Source organism: Marmota marmota, unplaced genomic scaffold (assembly GCF_001458135.2).
Source record: "Marmota marmota marmota unplaced genomic scaffold, marMar, whole genome shotgun sequence".
Taxonomy (NCBI): Eukaryota; Metazoa; Chordata; class Mammalia; order Rodentia; family Sciuridae; genus Marmota; species Marmota marmota.
Genome location: NW_026000205.1, coordinates 8428508 through 8439387, shown reverse-complemented (window position 1 = coordinate 8439387; position 10880 = coordinate 8428508). Strand labels below are relative to the sequence as shown.

Here is a 10880-nt window from a genome sequence, read left to right as displayed (position 1 = left end):
CGGCGCGGGTAACTGTGGCTCTGAAAGAGCGCCCCGTAGTCCCCGTCGAAGGAATAACGCTGCTGTGGCCTCGGCCGAGCCGGGGCGCCCCCAGGAACCAGAGCTAGAGTCGGGGGCGCTGAAGCTGGCGGCCCCAGGGCCCCTGAACGGCTCCTCCGAGGACCTGCCGCGGCCCGACATTCCTCCCCAGAAGTTTCCTCGGAGGGCAGCAGGCACAGAGAGGTGGCCGAGCCGCCCAGCGAGCGTCCTAAGACCGCCTCCGGCTCCGCAGAGGCCGCCTCCACCGCGGAAACCTTGGCCTCAACGGCGACGGCTGGGGTGGCCACCTCGCGCAGCGCCTCGTAGCGGTCCTGCGCAGGCGGCGGTGGGGCCTGCTGCGCGCCTGCGCCGCCGTTGGTCTGCGAGCACACATGGCTGACCCGTGGGGGCGACCTGGAGGTGCCCTTGACCCGGCGGCCATCCCCGTCGCCATACACCTTGTAGCGAATCATGAGCAGAACGATGAAAACGAGGACCGAGGCGACGATGACACCCCCGATGGCGATGATCATGGTGCCGCCCAAGAAATGGGCCCTCAGCGGGCGGCAAGGTGCAGGATCCCCAGCCGTAGTGAACTGCACGCAGCCCACCACTCTCGTGGCCGGCAGAGCCGTGGCCCCGTCGTCGTAGACTGCCAGCACGCACAAGTCGTAGGCGCGACCTGCCGCCAGATCATTCACCAAGAAGGTCTGACTGGTGGACGGGATCATCCTGCAGGAGGGGGCAGGATCAGGGCAGAGTTAGCCCTACTCTTGAACCGCGTCCTTTCACTTTATTCCCCACCCCTGGTGAACAGTGGGGACTGAACCATACTTCCTGTGTCTCACCCCCAACCCAGACGGCAGCAGCCATCCTCCATCAGCCTATATACCCAGGCTTACGCGACCACTGCTACAGGTCACCCTCTCATCTGCATGCCTCGACCTCAGACACACCTGGCTCTCTGAGATGCTATCAGCCATTCATTTGGATGACTACATCCTGGCTCCCGCATGGGAAGAGCGCTTCATCTTACATCCCCTGTTCTCATGGGACATGCTCCCTCAGAGCGTCTCATTCCTACTAAGACAACTACCATTCAAACTCCCTCATCTGCATGTATCTAGCATACATGGGACTGGTGCTACGGGCCACACCCCTTATCTATATGCCCCACCCCCACATCAGTGGATACCCAGTTCAACAACTCACAAACCCTTATTCCCACTGGGACAAACGATGATTTCCTAGTTTCTCTTTTATACATATTTCTGCCTTTCAGGGGAAACCATGATGCAGGTCACACTCCCTCATCTGTATGCCCCACCTTTGGGTAAAACATAGCTTCTGGGTAAAACATTTACTTCTGGCACAATTTCCAAACGCCTCAAGTAGGCATTCCAGCTCATTAAGGGGCCACTGCTACAAGCTACTCTGCTTCTGACTGGAGTGTGGCTTCCAAGCCGCACCCCACAAGGCCATCTAGGGATGCTTCCCTCCGGTGCTTCGGATCGCGTGCACCCTTTGCATGCCCTGCTCTTTGTCCAGGTAGTAGAGGCAACTACCCCTTATGTGCATGCCTAACTCCGCCACCAGAAGTCACCATATCATGCTTCCAAACATTCATCTTTAATTGGGTCAAATGTAGCCAAGCTCACATGCTCCTTTCCTGCAACAGGTCCCTCCCCTCAAAAGAGGAGGAGTATAGAGAAGTGGCTAAAAGCCAACCAAACCTGGGAGCCAGACTGCCTGGTTTTGATATCTCCTCTGCCCCTTACCAGCTCTGTCACTTCAGGTAAGTTTCTTAACCTCTGGGCATCATTTTCCCTTACAGAAATAATAGGAAACCCCACACCATAGAGATGGTGTGGGGAGTGAATGAGTTCATACATCCAAAGTCTGGCTCTTAATAACACCATTACTTGATGTCCCACCTAAAGTGGCCAGAAACCCTTGCTGGGGTTCCCACTCTACCTCGAGTTGCACTCCTCCTTGGCTATAAGACTCTCCCCTCTGGAGGACATTCCTCTAGGCCTTGGTCCCCTTCTATTGAGCACATCCTTTCCACCCTGTTGGCCACGTCTAGCCTCAGCTAACCCAGGACTGCCAGTCCACACCAATTTGCACACCCAACACCCAGCTTCACAAGCTCTTCTCTCCTACAAGGCCTCTGAGTGGCTCACCAGGGACTGGAACCACACCTTCCTCCACCTGGGACCATGCGAAACAGCTGCAACACTGCTGAAAGGCCCTGCCCATCTCCAGGAGCTGCATACCTCTCCAAGGCCCTCTTCCCCTCCAGCAGGGCCACCTTCTGGTCCTGAAGCCCCACCCCCAGTCATCCTGCCTCCCAGGGCCCACCACCATGAGCCACCCTCCCACCCAAAGACTTCAAGTATGGCCACACCCCCAAAAGGGCCATCTCTCCCACTTTTGCAGACCAGTGCCAGCCCAGCCAACACCCTTGGCCTCTGGCTTTAAGTCTCCCTTGTCCCTCCTCATCTCCTGTCTTTGAGCCTTGGATTCCTCTTGCTTCTTCCCCTAAATAACCAGTTGCTAGGGGCTCCCCTCTTTTCAAGGACAGAGGCGGGCTCCTTAAGGAAGCTTGGGCCCATGTGTCTCTAATTGGCTGCAAGACCAGAGCAAGCAGCTGAGCAGGCTTCTGGTTGGATGTCACCTCCACCCATGGCGGCAGTGAGGAAGTTAACCCCTGCAGTGCCACAGTGCAGGCATCTGCAATGGAGTTCCTGAATGAAGAACAGGAACTGAGGCCCTAAGGAGAAGAGAAAAGTCCCCAGCTGAGGACAGGGGACCATCAACATCAGTATATATTCAAGGTTTGGGGCCTTGAACCTTCCCCCATCCTGCCAGATGGTAGCCATGGGTCAAAAAGAAGCAAAGAAACAGGTGGAGACTCACAAAAACTGAGTCATTTACAGAAATGTATTATCCACCTCCCCTCCACCCTGCCTGGCAAACAGTAGGTGTTCAGTAAGTGTGTGTCTGCATAAAAAGGACAGCTCTGCTATTCCTGTGTGACCAAGGGGAAGTGCCTTTCTCCATTGAGCCTCAGTTTCTCTGTTATAAAATGAGGAGAGGGCAGGGGGGGCATGGCAGAGCACTTGCCTAACAGGCCACCTGGCATCACAATCCCCAGCACCACAAAAAAATCAGCAAATCAAATCAAATCAGCGAGGGGATGACTGCCTGCTTTGCAACAGAGCTGGGAGTCAGCTGCCAGCTCTGGAGGTGTCTTATGAAGCTCTTTGTCTCATTCATTGTCTACTCTTGGGACACTGGGCCAGTCTATCTCAGTGGGCCCTGGGACCAGCACAGGATCTGACACACAGTAGGCATTTACTCAGTGTTTGGTGACCAGAATTGAGACAAAAATGAGGAAACCAGACAAGGGGAAAGAGAGGCATGTATGCATGCAGCCAACAGTGGGAATGGGCCCGCTCCATGCCAAGACCGTGGCCCAGAGAGCCAGGCGAGGATGGGGAGCAAAAGACAGGCCTTTCCGGGAAGTTTCCGCATTCCCAACAGCCGGGGCTACCCACAGTAGGGAATGGCTTTGGCCACTGTGGCATCCACAAGTACAGTTAAGGCAGGCACTCAGCAGCCCCTCTGCAGTGTGCACGAGGGAGAAGCATCTGTGAAGCCAACGGCTGTTCATGAGTGCCCACTGTGTGCCCATCTGTAGCCAAGAGTCATACTGAAAACTACCCCGATGGAGAGACACTGCGGGGCCATGACAGTGATTTGTGGTGCATATAGGGCCCTGAGGGCAAGGACTGGATCTCTTGGTCTCCTTGGGTCCCCAGCACCCAGGTCAGGGCCTAGCACAGAGCAAAGTCTAAGTGCCTTCATGAGGAGAGAGAGAAGGTAGAGCAGATGGAGAGATTCAAGCAGGGAAGTAGGAGACAATGGGAGGAAGTAACTCCTTTATCTGTCCATGCCGTCACACCAGGACAGTGACTTCCAACCCACGGGAGGGTGGAAATAACTTATATTTTTGTCATGCACTTTGTTTTCTAGGCTGGGGTTGTAGCTCAGTGGTAGAGCGTTGCCTAGAATGTGTAAGGCACTGGGTTCAATTCTCAGCACCACATATAAATAAAATAAAAGTCCATTTTTTCTGTCTCTGATATACCCAATGTGTTGGTATAGTACTTATAATTCTATAATTCTGTTTATAATTTATGAATAGGAATCTATGTGTGTGTGTGTGTGTGTGTGTGTGTCTGTGTGTGTGTTTGGTGCTCCCAAATGTGTAACTGATGAGGTGCACAATCAGACACCTTTGGTGAGCAGTGACATTGACCATGCATCAAGTGACAGAGGGATCACAGTGAGCTCCTTCACTCTTATGACTCCAGTGCCCAGCCCTAGTCTTGCTCATGTAGGTGCTCAACAAATATTTGCTAAATGAAAACAAAACAAAGACAGTCAGGACGAAGGAGAGTAGAGAGAGGAGACGGGGACTGAGATGACCCTGCAAGGCCATCCAGAACCCCAGCTAAGCAAGAAGGCCACGGGAATCGGCTGGTGGGAGGAATGGACCCTGGGCTGGGAGGAGATGGGGGTCGCAGCACCCACACCCACCTGTAGACGAGGGAGTCATCCACGGAGCTGTTGTACTGGACCTGGTACATGCGGATGCCAGGCACGGGCCTCTGGGCGGGCCAGCGGATGAGCACGGAGCTTGAGGTGAGTTCGGCTGCCACAAGCCGTCGCTCAGCAGCTGAATCGTTGGCACCAGGTCGGCCAGGCGTGGCGATGTCAGAGGAGCCAGGCTCGGTGAGAGGCGGCGGGGCAGCGGGCGGGGGCGCCATGAGCGGCAGAGGTACCACGCACACCTCCACAGGCGCGGTGGCTTCCCCCGCAGCATTGGAAGCGATGCAAGTGAAGGTGCCACTGTCCCTCAAGGTAGTGATGGTCACATCCAGCGTCCCGTCCCCACGGACCCGGGTCCGGCTGGAGTTCCCCAGCAGACGCCCATCTGGCGCCACCCAATGCACCACAGGCTCGGGGTCCCCCACAGCCCGGCAGCGCAAGCTGACAGCTTGGCCCTCCACCACCAGGGCGCGGCCCCCCGCCTGCCGTGTGATCAGCGGAGGTTCACACAGAAACTCCTCCTCTGGGATGGACCAGAAGTAGCGGTCGGTGAGGTGCTCGGGGGTGGCGCAGGTCTCCAGGTCGTCCTCCCGGGTCAGCCGCCGCAGCCAGAGCAGCTCGCAGTTGCAGTGGAGCGGGTTCCCGCCGAAGCTGACCGTCAGCGGCGTGGGGGGCTTGGGACCGCTGCCTTGGGACCTTAGGAAGAGCCCATCCGGGGGAAGTTTATGGAGGCGGTTAGAGGTCATGTCCAGGCGCACCAGTTTATGCAGCTGCACAAAGGTCCCCTCGGCGATGTGGTCGATGAGATTGTGGTCCAGGGTGAGGGTGTTCAGGTTCACCATCTGGCCCACTGCCTCCCAGGGCAAGGCCTCCAGGTTGTTGTAGGACAGATCCAGGTCCTCCACCGTGGACAGGAAGGCGTCGAAGGCAGCCGACTCCACCCTGCGGATCTGGTTGTTGCCAAGGATCAGGTGGCGGAGGTTGCCCAGGCCCCGCAGCTGGTCGCCGCGCACCTCCGCCAGGCGATTGCTGTCGAGGTGCAGGGCGCGGAGGGCGCGGAGGTCGGCAAAGGCGCCGGCCGCCACCTGGCCGATGGTGTTCCGGGAGAGGGTGAGGTGCACCAGGCTGGTCATGTTGGCGAAGTCTCGGCGGCGGACAGCGGCAATGAAGTTGTCGGTGAGCCGCAGCTCCACCACGCGACGGTCGATGGCGGGTGGCACGAAGAGCAAGCCCGTCTTGGCGCACAGCATGGTCAGCGTGGGCGCCACGTTCTGACAGATGCAGCGGCCAGGGCAGGGCTGGCCTCGAGATGCCCCCGCCCAGAGCAGCAGCAGAAAGGACAGGGCAGCAGGTGGCGGCGAGAGGAGCGCCGAGGAAAAGGGACCTGGAGCCATGGCGCAATGAAACAGCGGGAGGAGCGGGAGGTGAGACCTGCAGGGAAAGATAGTTACCCACGCTCAGGGCTCCTGGGACGTCCTGCTAAGAGTCAGGCCCGGTTTCCTCCCCGCCAGATCACCGTATCCTATAGGACAGCGACAGGACTCACCATCCGCCGGCATGCATTTCCTATTAACAAATTACAATATTTCACGCTGGTCGGCATATTCCCCCTGCTCCTCCCTTGAGTGTCCCACCCAACCCCTGTCCCTCCTCTCGGTGCTCCCAGACCTTTTACAACCTCCTGATCAGACACCTGGCCCAGCCTGGTACCTTCCATACCCAACAAATATTTTGAAATAACTATTGACTGTAGTTTAAGGCCATGGATATCAAATCCGGACTCTCTGAGCTGAAATCCAAGCTGTAGTACTTACTAGCTGTATGACCTTGCGCAAGTGTCTGAACCTTTCTGAATCTCGGTTTCTTCATCTGTAAAATGGAGATAGAAATAAGTCTTACTTTTTTGACTATAATTTGGGTTAACAAACACGGCAGACTTAGAACAGTGCTTGGCATGTAAATTGGGATCAATACATGCTAGCAGTGACCGCCATCATCATCATTGAGTGCTTAATGTGTACCAGGCACAGAACTGTGCGCTATTATTAAAAGCAAGTATAATAAAATCAAACAGATTCAAGTGCAAATCCTGGTTCCCCCTGTGGCTAGCTCTATGACCCCACACCAGTGACTCCCCTATTTCCCCACTGTAATCTCGTGATTCATAAATGATGGTCACCATGCATAGGAATGACTGAACAGACCCTGACATACAGTAAACACTCAGGAAACATTAAGGTCTCCCCCACACACACACTTTTGCAGGGAGGGGCAGAGAGAATGTTCAAGTAGGAGGGGCTGAGGAAAAGACATCAGTCTCCCAGCTTAGCCTCAGGAAGTCCCTCTATGAGTCTGGCTTTGTCCTAGGCTTAGCTGAGTTCCTGAGCAGGGCCAACTTTGGTGCTCACATCAGTAGGTACACACGAGGCCCCATGCATGCCTACACACACACACACACACACACACACACACACTCATGCTATGCCTCTGCTCCAGGCAAAACCTTCCGGCAGGGATTCCCCCTGCGGCGGCTACAGCCCACGACATGTCATTTCCCATCACAACACAGGGTGGGTGGGGGGTGCAGAGGAAAGGATGGGAAGGGGCCGTCCCAGAAACTGCTTTCATCCCACCCTGCCTTGTACCCTAACCCCTGCTGGCCTCCTCCCAGAATCTGCCTGGGAGCAGTGGCCATGTGAGTCCTGATCTTTCTGCCTGTGGGAGGGGAACTGGGACCAAGAAGTCAGAGAGCTGTAGAGAGGCAGGGAGGGACAGGGGACAGAGATGGACTGGCAGGAACAGATAGACTCGGAGAAAGAGGCAGAAAAACAGGAAAAGTCTCAAAAGAAGAAGGTGCAGGGGGCGTGGCTCGTGGTAGACCCCAATGGGCATGTTCCAGGCCCTGGCTCCTCCCCAAGCACCTCAAAAGATCAATCAGTCAATGTGAAAAGATGGGGTGACACTGAAGCAGAAAGACAGAAAAACTGAGAGTGGAAAGACAGGGGACAGAAGGACTGAGAGAAAGGGAGAGAGGAAGCGGAAGGGAGATAAGTAGAATAAAAAGGCCTTGGACAAAAGCAGAGGAAGAGGAGTCAGAGATGGGGGGAGATGGTGACTGGGCTGAAGAGAGAAAATGAGACCGGGTCCTGGCACCCCACCACCTCTGAGCACCCACCCCCAAGTGTCCTTCTCTCCCTCTAGGACACTGTTCTGGATTGACTGAAATTCCTGGCCTGGAAAGTGGGGTTCCAAGGACAGGAGCCCAGCTCAGCCCCTGCTTGGCTGTGAGGTCTCCAGCGCTCAGAGCCCAAGCTTTGCAACAAGCACAGAGTTTTGTCAAAAATGTACACTCCCTCAGCCAGAGAGGGACCCAAAGGACCCACAGCAGCAATGACAACAGTGAACATTTATTGAACGGCCCTGCGGTACTACAGGACAGGACCTGGACCCCACTGCCTGGGTTCCCACCCCAAGTTCCCGCTGTGTGACTTTAATCAGGTGACTCCTCCTCTATGCCTCAGTGTGCTCATCTGTAAAAAGGGATAACAATGGGACCTACCTCCCAGGACTGTTGTGAGGATTCAGTGAGATCGTATTTTATAATATGTTTCTAGTTCCTGACAAGGAAACCCTACATAAATGTGAGCGGCTGCTGTTATTATTATTACTATTATTAATTTATTACTTTCTCTTACTCTCTCTCAGCTACCCAGCAGGTTGGAATAGCAGGTCTTCCCCACACACGTCCAAACACATCTCATATCCACATCCAAGCCATTATTCATTTTGGTTCCTGAAACCCTCTTGTACCCATTTTGATATCCTGAGGGAACCCCTCTTTCCTGACCACCTTTTATCCATCCTGTGAGGAGATGCCTCCTGGCCTGAGACCCACCCCTGCCTCAGAGCCTCCTGAATGCCATGAGCCAGACTTAATGCTCCTGGGCTGGCCACCATTTCTCAGCCTGGGGCTGGAGTAGGCAGGCATCTGGCCCCTCTGGACACTGCTGTACCCTGTGCCGGGATTCCTGCTGGGCAGGGCTCTCGACTCTAGCAGGTTGGACAAGCCCCATCACCCCACATCTCTCTCCCTGGCTCAAGGGCTCTACTCACCTCTCTTCAGCAAGTCAGGGCCTGGGCCAGTACCTGCAAAGGAATAAAACCCTCCTGTTAGCATCCTGAGGCTCCTTCCTAGGCACCAGGGCAGGGCTTGGGGGATCATCTGAGCAAATGAAATCCCTGGTGTGATCAGTCCCTCAGCCTTCTGCAGCAGTTCTCCAGTGTCTCAGAGGCCCCAGAAGTCATCTCTGAAAACCTAGGAGACTGAGCCTCAGGACTGTTGATTCCCCAAAACCCAGGAGTCCAGGATGTTGGCCACCAACTCCCCATCCGCCTCTTCCCTTAAGATCCTGGAATATGGGATTTTCTCCCTTCTCTCTCAGACCCAGGACTCTAAGTTCCCAGGCTCTCAGGAGTTCAGATCAGATGCTTCCTCCTTTAGGACTCAAGGGTTTACATCCCAGTTCCCCAACTTTAAAGACCTAAGTTGGTACCAGGAGTTAGTGAGGGGATGGGCCAGAGGTTCCCATCTTTACCATCACCCTGTTTCCCAACCAACCTGTGTGGACCTGTCCAAACCCACACAGGCCCACGCCCAAGGTGCTACATCTGGATCTCCATGGACACACCAGCATGTTCTGGGCGCTCCCTGCCTCTCATGGCTCCTGACCAACAATATGGGCACACTGTGTCCAGGGACTGCAGGCTGGACCTGGACATCCCATAGGTCATGCCAATGGGCCTCAATCCCAGTGAACCCAGAAGTGAGGTCAGCCTTGTGCTAGGGACACAGCACTTGCATCCTGTACTTAGGTTTGAACGTATATAACCCCTCTCCCCAGAGACCAACACTGAAGCACAAATGGACTCTCAACACAGAGGGACACACCTGCATCCAACATCACACAAACAAACAAACTGACCTTCCCTCACACACTCACAGATGCACAGACACAACAGAGAAACCCACATGCCCCCTAACAGCCAACCAGGTATCTGCACCTAACACAGATACACCTTGCACTCTCATCAACACACAGGGGCACCCCCAAAACATACACACCTGCACAATCAGCAGTTCATAGATGCACATTCTGAAATGCCCAAACACACTCACGACTCCACATTCTCACGATGCACAGTCATGAAGCTGATCTCTTCCCACACCGACAGACACACATGCATACACTAGCTGGTACACACCTCACACATGTACTCTGAACTACAAGTGTACACAGACACTTGCAAGGCTGGGAGATCCTGGAACAAGCAAACACAGGCACAAAAAAGATCCACCTTCTTAGGCACTCCTAGATGTTCACTCACAACAGACACATATTCATACAACAGTCCCGTGAGGGATTTACACACTTACAAATGCATACAAAATACTGAACCACAGTAGCACAGACAACCCACAGGCCCAGATTCACACTCACTCACAGTCATGGACACACATTCCTTCCAGCCCTGAGGCACCCTCACCCCACCTACTTCCCAGACCAAAGAAATGCTAACATCCCTCCCAGCACACTCTGCACCGCCCCTCCTCAAACCCCGGCACAAGCCCGGGGCCAGAGGTCAGAGTTCAGCAGGTGGAATCTCAAAGGATTGGGGGTTGAGTCCCAAAGCACCATTCCAAGGAGATCTCCCCAGCAGCACCCCAGAGGTCCCCCAGCCTGGCCACCGGGATGCAGACAACTCTGGCCCCATCTGCAGATATCTGGCCAGTGGAGGAGTTAGGGTGGGGTGGATGGGGAAGGGCCAGGTCTTTGCCCCCCCACCCCAGAGCCCATCTGTCCATCCTTCAGCCTCTCATCCCTCCATCTGTCCACCTCCCGGCAGCCCATCCCCCCCCCAGCCACCGGGAAGGGGAAGACATGGCCGTCTCCCCCAAGGACCGTTGAGGACCCCCCCAGTTGACATGGACCGAGGGAGCGGCAAACTCCCCTCCCCCAAACCCACACAGAGGCCTGGACCCACAAGGCACCGAGCCTCAGCCCCCGGCAGGAAACCTGACGTGGACTCACAGACACACACCCTCGGAGACACACAACCCGCAGACACACACACACACACACACACACAAATGGACACCGGAGCGAACACACCCGGCTACACAGACCCTGGGATGGACATCCAGCCCGGACACAAACACCCAGCGCGGCCAGCCGCGCACGCCGGCT

At 55.4% G+C, this 10880-nt stretch overlaps 1 protein-coding gene across 1 annotated transcript in view; it reads right to left on the bottom strand.

The window, feature by feature from the left end:
- Lrfn1 (leucine rich repeat and fibronectin type III domain containing 1) overlaps nt 1-8973 on the bottom strand; it is a 21612-nt gene extending 12639 nt beyond the window's left edge. The window contains exons 1-5 of the mRNA XM_015497042.2: nt 8749-8973; nt 6450-6504; nt 6182-6201; nt 4624-6066; nt 5-750 (exon numbers count right to left, since the gene is read on the bottom strand). Of these exons, the coding sequence (XP_015352528.2) occupies nt 5-750; nt 4624-6066; nt 6182-6198 (2206 nt within the window). The 5' untranslated portion in view covers nt 6199-6201; nt 6450-6504; nt 8749-8973. The remainder of the gene's footprint in view (nt 1-4; nt 751-4623; nt 6067-6181; nt 6202-6449; nt 6505-8748) is intronic.
- Nucleotides 8974-10880: the final 1907 nt, after the last annotated feature.